Raw genomic sequence first — 9,686 nt, forward strand, 5'->3', positions numbered from 1 at the left:
GCATTGTAGGAGAAAGGACTGCTCTTTTTTTATTTTGAGCATTTCAAGTTGGAGGAACCACGCCAAAACCAGCAGTGTCCTTCACATTGTTGGGATTCAGGCCATGACGTGTTGGGATAAGCGAATTCATGGAACTAGGGGCTCTCAGTGGGTGTTGGTTGTAAAATGGAAGGCACGGTCTCCTGTCGTTCTTCCATGATTAAGTTTGCAAGGCCGTTGGGTCGGATCGATGCAAATTTCAGCTCTTAATCCCTCGGCGGGTTCTTTTATTTTCGTCAGAGTGTTGTTTTAATTCTAAGAGAAGTATATCCAACCTCGTCAGACTGTTTTTTTTTTTTCTTTTTGAGAGAGAAAGAAACATGGCAAAGTTCACTAAGAAGTAATTTCAACTATGTGGGAAGTCAGTTTTTTTTTTTTTTTTTTTTAAAAAAAAAGGTTATCCCAAAGTGACTTGAAATGACCTAAAGCAAGTTCACTAAGAAAAACTTTTGAGTTAAAAAAATTGTGAGAAGCTTATTCCTATTGTCCATATCAGATAATTAAGTTCTTGTCCATCCATTTGCAGGCAACCAAGCATGCCCTGATATAAATTAAGCACAAACTAGATTGGTTTAGGGTCTTCTCACTCCCTGTTTGCTTCTAGAGGTGGCTAGCTAATTGGCTCATGCCCATATCTCAGTTCATGCACGGTGGCAGTTGCGTGACTGAGTTCAGGTTGTTGATCCAAATTAATAATCCTGCACACAGGATTCTATTCTATTTAGAATGGATTCTTCCGCTTTAACCAAACAAGAGCACAAGACTAGCTAGCTAGCTTTTTCTTTTTCTTTTTTTTTTTGGTGAAAAGCTAGCAAGCTTTCAAGCCATAGGAGAATACCCTAACAATTGGATGTTCCATGACATATGATCTGAAGAAGATCGTACAGCACACACATGCTAATGAAGAGTCCCACAAGAAACCTTTCCAGCCCAATCACGACCCAGGAATGTTCATTGTTTGCCATCTTTTAGCTTCTCAAATACTCTTTCGTTTGCCATCTTTTAGCTTCTCAAATACTCGAGTTCAAAGCTCGACGAATGGAACCAAGCCACAGGCATGGATACTTAAATCATGATACGTAACATGCATGGCTTTTTGAGTTGGTTCCAGCCCAGCTTCATAACGACCAAACCTTTGCGCTTAAATATGAAGTACGACGCTGACTCATTCACAATCCAAACAACTAGATCGATCCTGCTCACAGTTTCCTGCCATTAAAGAACGCCAGTCTGATCGGAAAGAAATAATAAAGAAAGACGGATATATAAGCACAACCAGATCTACCATTCATGGCACATGTCGCGCAAGTGCTCGCACAATCGCAGAGATCACACAGCATTTTATTTTATTATCTTATATTACAAGACCATCTAAATTCAACCGCGACCCCTCCAAGGAGTTGGTGTTCATTTATGTGCCTTCTTTACTGCGTCTTTTATTATGAAAGCATCACTCTATCCCAAACAGGCACGCACATCTCAAAAGCTTCGCCATGGGATTCGGAAAGAATCCTCGACACAAGGAAAGAAAGGCAGAGCCCATGGCGTGGCCATCATTTCATGTCCGCCGGCCAGCTCACCTCCCCGCGGCCCAACCTCCAACCTTCTTCCACCCACCCACGAGGAATAAAGATATCATAACAGAGGACATATCTACGTATAGCAATCTCATTATTTTTAGACAAAGGACATCACATAACATAAAGGCGGGCTTTTGGTCCATAGCCTTCCAAAAGGCACTGCGACCTGCAGCTGTCTCCTCTGGCCTCTATTTTATCATCTGAGCCAGCTCAAGTCTCTGGGCTTCCAGCTAACTAACAGCCATGCAAAGGTCCCGGTCTTCCTCTCTTTCCTCTCAGTCGGACCTTACAAACTGACCACTCCCTCACATAATAAACCTTCTGTGTGTGTGTGTGTGTGTGTGTGTGTGTGTGTGTGTGTTAGTTTTGTTGCTTCCCACGTTAAAACCACTACGAGGGCTGGCGTTAGGGAGGAAAACAAATGGGATTCCCCTGCGTGGGACTGCATGTGGCCCGCTCGAGCTTAGCTAGCTGTTAGATTTGGCCACTTATAACTGATAGTTATTCCTACATAATAACTGATAGCTCTTGGTGGAGATAATGTTTGTCTGCACGCTGCATAGTTGTATGCAAACTTGGTCGTATATGCTTGTCAATGTTTTTCTTTCGTTTATTTATTGTTTCGGATGATTGAGGTTTCCAAAGAAATTGTTTTGGGGTGGTGTTCGGCGGAGGTGGTGTTGCAATTATCAATTCGCTTGCACAGGGATCGTGGGACCATTTGATCCCATGTTGGAAAGGTTGCGGTGGTCTCATGGTTGAGAAAGAAATCCTGCCTTCTTTCGTGTAAATCCACCATTGAATCACCCACCATATGGATCTCAACGCACTTTAAACTTGATCATTCATCCATCTGCACAGATTTTGAAGCAATCAGTGGATGATGGAATGGTGAATTCATAGAAAGAAAGATGAATTTTTGTTCTGCAACAAAAATGCACCCCCGACCGGTTGGTGAAAGGGTACCTTGAAGTGGATTAGCTGCTATATATATTGATAGGCCAAATATGTTGCTAAAAGTGATCAATTTGGATTTCATAATACTCTAAACTTTCAACAGTGAAATGGTATAAAAGGGCATGGTAGAAATTTCCACCATATATGGTTTAGTACAAAACTATGAACCCCGTACCTTAGTTGCATTATCAACTTTATGAATTATAAACCAATTATTATATGTTGATGTACAGATACTACATAATAAAAAGGAATATTATGATTTAGAGTTCCATATTCTCTATTTGATAAAAGGATGTCCCAAAAAGTTCTTCTCCTTCTGATCAAGGGAGAGAAATGAGAACTCTGCCTTAATTAAAGAGGCATGGAATTTATTATACAAAAGCACAACCAACTAATTTCTTTTACATGACCACGGTTTTTCTTCTTTTTTTTTTTTTACTGAAATTTTACATATATTACAGTTGTTTGTATGTTTTTATTTTCTCATGATAAAATATCACTATTAGATGCTTCAAATACAATGCTCTTAAACTGTCCTAAACATAATAATTTTGGTGTTGCAACCAGCATGGCTAATAAATTAAATAGTAAGGCAAATAGTGCGGCTGATAAGGTTGCATTTTTTGTCGCCCATCATTCTGATGAGGATTTTTATTGGAGCTTTTTAGTGAGCTATTATTATTTAATTTTGTTGGCCGTATTTATATTTGTTGTGTGTAAATACAGTTGTATTAAAATAAATAAATAAATAAATTATAACTGAATCAGAAATTTTATTTCCTCGCATCCAACGAGAAAAGTTAACGCCGTCATGAGATCCTGCATGCAGGGGGCTCTGCATTTATAGAACCGTTGGTGGCGACAACGTTTCCATATGGAAAACGACGGCCGTCGCCCCAAGAACTCTAACGTCCATTTTTCTTACGTAACGCTATGAGACAAGGAGGATAATGACAAAAAGAATATAGAATCCTTGTATTTTCCACGCCAGCGTATTCCCACCGGCCTACCAAATACTGCACCGACCTAAGATCGATTCCTGCCGTCAGATATGAACTTACGAAGCATATCCTACGGCAGATCACGATGCACACGACTTCAGATGCTCACGTGTCATATGGACGAACCGACTGAGTATGAAAAGGAGGGGCACTCACGTTGATGGCAAGGCCGAGCCAAGCTGTTCTCCCTTGCTATGTCTGTCTTTTTTTCCACTTCCTTTTTTTTCATCATATGACGCGTATACTAAGTTCTTTCCAATTACACTCCCAAAGCTGTAACAGCTGCACACCCTGTCCCCATTCGATCCCCTCCTTTGCCTACCACCTTCCTTATATATCGGCCTCCCTTCTCACCAACCTCTCATGTTCCTCCCCCTCTGCCCTCCTCTCTCTGTAACTAGAAAGGATCAAAAAGAGTGAGAGAGAGGTTGACAAGAAGGAGGGTTGGTTGAAGAAGAGAGATACAGAGATGGGGCAGCAGCCACAGTTCGGGGACACGACGCTGAGGAAGGTGTTCGTGGGGGGCCTGGCGTGGGAGATGCAGAAGGAGGCGCTCCACGAGCACTTCGATAAGTACGGCGAGATCCTTGAGGCCGTCATCATCGCCGACAAGCTCACCGGCCGATCCAAGGGCTACGGCTTCGTACGTGTTTCCTCTAGTTGGTATTATTAGTCAGTAGATCGCATCAAATCAAGATCATTATTGGAACATAACGGAGTGTTCGTTGTTTGCTGTAACCCCACTTACTATACCAACCAGGTGACGTTCAAGGAGGCCGAGGCGGCGAAGAAGGCATGCGAGGACCCGACGCCGGTCATCAACGGCCGGCGAGCCAACTGCAACCTGGCCTCCCTCGGCGCCAAGCGCCTCCGTCCCTCCCCTCCCGCCACCCCCGCCCACCGCCTGCCAGGTATGCATCGTCATTTTTCTTTTTGCCCTCAAGTTTGTCGTTTACGTCGTTCCTCTTTTTTGTTAAAAAAAAGGAATAAAAATTTTGTTTTGTCGGATGGTTGTGATCTACTATACATATAAATATACTGAAGCGATGGCGGCCGGATCGAGAGGTGTGTCGCCAAGACCGGCGGCAACGTGGTACTACCACCCAACCGGAACGCCGCCACCTCCGCCGTCGCCGTTCCCCCACCACCAGCAGCACTACCACGGCGTCCACCCCTTCTACGCCACCGCCGCCTACGGGTAAGCAAGCTCTTCCTCTCCTCGCTAAGGATTAGCTATAAATAAATAGAAACGATAAAGGGAAGCGGGCGCGCTGCCGGCGGCCGGCTGTCCCTCCGTCCGTCTCGGGTTGGTGGGTCCGGGAGGCGGAGAGCCCGAGGTTGAAGACAGTGGGCCCCGCGGCGCGCATGAGAGCTGAAGCACGCTGATTGCGCTGTGGCTCGACACGTGGTGATTGTGGTCGGTCCGTTACGCATCACAATGCGGAGCGTGGAAGATGCGCGTGCTTTGACAGGCTGGAGTGTTTGCTCTTCCACGTGCGTACGGTCCACTCTTCATCTGAATCGTGCCAGAAATTATTAGATGGGCCCGGATCTAGGATAAAATGAATGAAACTTTCTCCTCTTTCTATTTTTTGTTTTACATATATGTATAACAGCAATATGCAGTAGGATGATAGACTCATGATGGTCCTCGTCCATCTAATAGCTTTGAAGATCATGAGTATTAATGGCAAATTCTTGTGGAGGTACAGGGTTGAGAGCCGGTGAACCATCGTGTTCCATATTTCCATTAGGTTTTTTTTCTTCTTTTCTTTCTTTAGCAACAAATCCACTAGCATGATGTTAGAAGATCAATCATGGATGAAAAATATTATTGCATTAAAGTTGTACAGTAGATTATCTATAAGGGCCTGCCTAAACAACATAATATCCTAATAATAAGAATTTGTTACCATATTGAGCTCAATTGGATTAAGCTAGAATACATTAATTAAAATTTACTGGTGCTTGCCATGCACATAAGTTAGATAAAAAAAGAAAGAAAAAAAAAGAAAAATAACTTGTTTGTAACCATGTAACAAAAAACAGTTTGGAGTAATAGAGAAAAAGGTCAAGATGGGTGGTGAAGATAAAAATAAAATAAAAATATGTCGATCTTGTGAGAAAATTCATTTTGCATGTAATAGAGATATTGTTAAATAGTAATATATTATGTATGACAAACAATAATGCTTAATTGAGATATTTTCTTACTTGTTGAATTGCCAGAGCATTCATCGATAGGACTCTGGTCCAATATTTCATTAGCATCCCTATCCTATGACCATGTCATTTAGAGATTTGGGATATTTTTGGAACAAAATAATAGAAGATGCGAATGCGTTCAAGAAAAGAAAAGAGAGAGATTCTAACGGTCCAAAAAATTCGAGCAACACCACAATCTAACCTAACTCGACTCAAGCCCAAGAAACTTCTTGCATCCGAGCCACAAGCACTCCTGGGTGGCAGAATATGGCCATGGCAGCATGCTCACCTCTGCAGTGCCTCGAACATTTTCTCCACCACCCTAAAGGCTAGCCATGCCGCCTCCTCATCCAAACTACTACCTATTAATATTGATGGAAAAAAAATGCCGGAGGGTTCAGAACCTCAGTCTTCATCCGTTATACATTACTAATTTTTTTTCTAATGTATTCTTTGTGCATAGGTACTCTCCTACTTACATGACGGACATCGGCTACAACATGGTAACTTCATGTCCTGAGATCGTTGAATTTTCTACATATTCTCGATATTGGGATAGCTTGCTATATAAAATAGATGTTAAAGGAATACAAAAAAAATCTAAGTTTAGCACTGTTTCCTGTGTGCGTGACGACAGAAGCTAAGCCATTCGGCCGGGGCAGGGTCCTACGTTCAGGGCCAGTTCTCTCACCCGGCACAAGGAGCGATGGTTGCTCCTAATGGAATGCTGCCGGTGTACCCACTGTACCACTTCCACCCCCATCAGCCCCAGGGGTTGGGAGTCGCCGCCCGCTTCTTCCCTCCGACGGCTGCCGCAGTCGCTGGCACCATGACAACCATTCCTACCATCATCTCCAAGCCCACTCCAATGACTCCTCCCACCACAGGTACTGGCAACTAGATACATCTCTTTTTTCCTATCTGCAACTCAGTTAGTCACTGTTCCTTCACTCAGTTCATTAACCTTTGTAAGACTTGGTGGTTATAAACATTTTCTTTGTGGTTATAAACATTTCACATGGATATGCATGCATGTTGATCACACTGCCGGCTCAAATACATTTTTTCCTCGACAGTGAAGTGATCTCACTAAAATATATTGATAGGAATACTTTATGAAAATTTTCATTAGTATGAGGCTTCAATATATAGGATTGTTGTCTGAATCTTATAAGAACAAATAAAACGTTCTCATTCTTCTCTCTCTGAAGTTTCTCCTCAAGTTGATGTCGTTTTTTTTTAAAAAAAAAAGAAGTCTGTTGATCGATGCGCCACAATAAATTAAAATACAAAGATTTACTTCTCTGATAACTTGAGGGATCTTCATGAGAAGAAGCAGATACAGTTTGATTACAACTCACGCTCATCTGTTTTAATGCGAAAGAACAGAGATGTGCATTAGATATATGTTCTTAATGATGGCACTTGCAACACTAGGAAAGTTTTCATAAGAACTGTGCGAACCAACACACATGAATGCTTTATTGATGTCCAGTCTGAATTCCAAACTAGCATTCCCTCTTCTTCAACTAAATACAGATTTTTTTGCATGATGAAGCAATTAATATTGTTTATCACTTCCAACTTGTGAAAAAACTTGTAAGCTAAATCTCTAGTAAATAAGCGTAGTAATCCGCCTAACAGGAATTACTAAAAGATGATATTTTCATACGAGGAAATTATTTGGTAACCTACCCTGAGTCAAAGCGAGTGTGTGTACATAATCACTTGCAATATCTTTATCTGTTCTTTATGTTTAATTATCCATTCTTTCTGACAGTGTGAGTGGTTATCTATGAATTTCTGAAAAACCTGTATGGTTTACTCTGATCAGATTGAAAAACACTGTTTGTTCTGTTCCTCTAGCATATGTTTGGCACTGCGAAGCCTTGATCAATTCTAATGTATGGATCTTTTATGTTTGCTACTGTCCTATAGTCACTGCAAAAATGCAGATAGTGACGCAAGTATTTGCCTAATGTTCTGCAATTTTTTTTTCTTTCAAAGGATCATAAATGTGAAAGAAAGTAAAGTAGGGATCCAATCACATCAGCTGCTAGCTCTTTTGAAATAGATAACACTGACCCCTCAAATAATAAGTAGCATCTTTAGCTGGGCGAATCATGGGGCAATAGTGAGGGGAAATCTCGATATGCAAGGACTACAAGATATTTGTAATTACAAGGCACTTCTTTATCTCTAGTAACTCACACATGTGTTAAGATCATTCTTCCAAGGCAGCAATTCTATGACATGCAGCAAGGAGATGTTGCAAACAAGGTCTTTAAATATGTTGCGAGGTCGTGTGCAATTGCCGCTTGCTAGTGGCATTTAGGCAGTCAGATTTTTCTGGTAACAGAAAGAAGTCATTCAATGGAGTGTTTCATAATGCATCATATGGATACCATCGCTTAGCATATATGATGTTTTACAATGTTGTAAACAACCGAATGGCTATTTTTTTGCATGTAATGACATTAAGAGTGAATCCCAAGAGCAAAATATGCCTTGTTTGCAATACTACTATAGTTTCTAATGCATAAACAGTCTGTTTGGCAGTGGAACAGGTAACAGGATGCAGCTGAGTAGTGGAAGAGGAAGGGCTTGTCAAAGAAACCTGCAAATCTGATGAGGGGTTCTTTCATTTATTCCATTAGACCTATTGAATTCTTTTATTCCCCCTAACCTGCATCCTCATGATGCACCATTTGTAACAAAGTCATCATCTGTTTACCAATGTATTTTGTGGTAAACTTTTAATAGTTTCAGCCAGAATTGTCCATGGTTCTTATCTGCCCTGAATAACATGTATTCCATTTCTGCGATTCCGGTGCCTCCTAATTAACTTCCTCCCAAGTATATTGTTCTTCAGGGTTACTGTTTTAGTAGAATGCCAATACAGAGATTCTGTAGTCAATCATGTGACTAAGAGTGAAGATTGGAGGTCAACAAGATTTCCCTTCTGATTCATCAAAAGTTGAGTGCCAGTGGAAACTAATGATGGACAATGCACCTTTTTATAGACAAAGCATTCAGCTCATTAGGCATTGATGTTGCCTTATCTTTCTATCCGCACCAAAATCTCTGGGCTGGCAATAAGTTGCATTTGCAAGAGCCCAAAAAGAAAGCCATTCAGCGAGAAGATCAAAAACCTGTCAACCAATCCGCATAGGTCCCTGAGACACCCACAATGGGTTGCAGGTCACCGCATAGGTCCCTGAGACGCCCGGTTCGGAGCATCCCGAGGCATACCGGTCGTGGACCGGGATAGTTCCAATAACAAAAACGAGATTGGCGTCAGAGGGGGAGAAGATAAAGAAAAAAAAAAGGAAGAGAGAGCACGGGAGAGAGGGAGAGAAAAGAGGAGAGAGGAAGGTCGAAGCTGGCCAGTAGAGGCTGGAGAGCCGCCGCGCGGAGGAGGGAGTCATAGAAGAGGGGCTCTCTCCGGTCCTCTGTTTTATTTCGGGGCCGGAGAGACTCCTTTTATTTTTGGAGTTTTTAAGTGAAAGTTGGCAATGGGTTTGCCGACTTTTACCTACAAACTCAAAAAATAAAGGGCATGTTTGGGCTTCTGTTTTGAACGAAACAGAGGACCAGAGGAAGCCCTTCTTCCGCAGCTTTCCAGCAGCTCTCCGACCTCCACCTCCTCTACGCTACGGCTTTCCGACCTTCACCTCCTCTGCGCGAGGGCTCTTCAGCTCTCTGTTGGCTTTCCGTCGGCTTGCTCCTTCTCTCTCTTTCTTTTTCTCTCTCGTTCTCCCTCTCTCTCACCTCTTCTATTGTGTTGGTACAGATCCAGCACGGCATGATGCAAGCTCGTACCGACTCGTTCCTCTAGGCAACCAGTACGATACCCAATACCAATTCTATCGACCTTACTGCCAACTCTTACAATTAGGTG

General features: G+C 42.2%; 1 protein-coding gene across 2 annotated transcripts; it reads left to right on the forward strand.

Annotated features, from left to right (window-relative positions):
* The first annotated feature begins 3,745 nt into the window (after window positions 1-3,745).
* On the forward strand, window positions 3,746-8,608 carry LOC103706649 (putative RNA-binding protein ARP1). Of its 2 annotated transcripts, none has more exons than XM_008790821.5 (6): window positions 3,746-4,223; window positions 4,341-4,491; window positions 4,625-4,778; window positions 6,249-6,288; window positions 6,423-6,672; window positions 8,333-8,608. In XM_008790821.5, the coding sequence occupies exons 1-6, from the start codon at window positions 4,050-4,052 to the stop codon at window positions 8,368-8,370; spliced, it is 807 nt and encodes a 268-aa protein (XP_008789043.2). In that variant the 5' UTR covers window positions 3,746-4,049; the 3' UTR covers window positions 8,371-8,608. The 2 variants fall into 2 exon arrangements, with proteins under 2 accessions (XP_008789043.2, XP_008789044.2); XM_008790822.5 differs by having other exon boundaries at window positions 3,919-4,223; window positions 8,345-8,503.
* The last annotated feature ends 1,078 nt before the right edge of the window (window positions 8,609-9,686 follow it).

Source organism: Phoenix dactylifera, chromosome 17, assembly GCF_051530095.1.
Source record: "Phoenix dactylifera cultivar Ajwa chromosome 17, Ajwa_hap1_PhDact_Kaust_v1.1, whole genome shotgun sequence".
Classification (NCBI taxonomy): domain Eukaryota; kingdom Viridiplantae; phylum Streptophyta; class Magnoliopsida; order Arecales; family Arecaceae; genus Phoenix; species Phoenix dactylifera.

Excerpts from the sequence above, each read along its gene's own strand:
- LOC103706649 (XM_008790821.5), top strand. The coding sequence starts at position 4,050 with ATGGGGCAGCAGCCACAGTTCGGGGACACGACGCTGAGGAAGGTGTTC. Across the intron at positions 4,492-4,624 it reads CCCCGCCCACCGCCTGCCAG|CGATGGCGGCCGGATCGAGA; the intron begins GTATGCATCGTC and ends AATATACTGAAG. Across the intron at positions 6,289-6,422 it reads CGGACATCGGCTACAACATG|AAGCTAAGCCATTCGGCCGG; the intron begins GTAACTTCATGT and ends GCGTGACGACAG.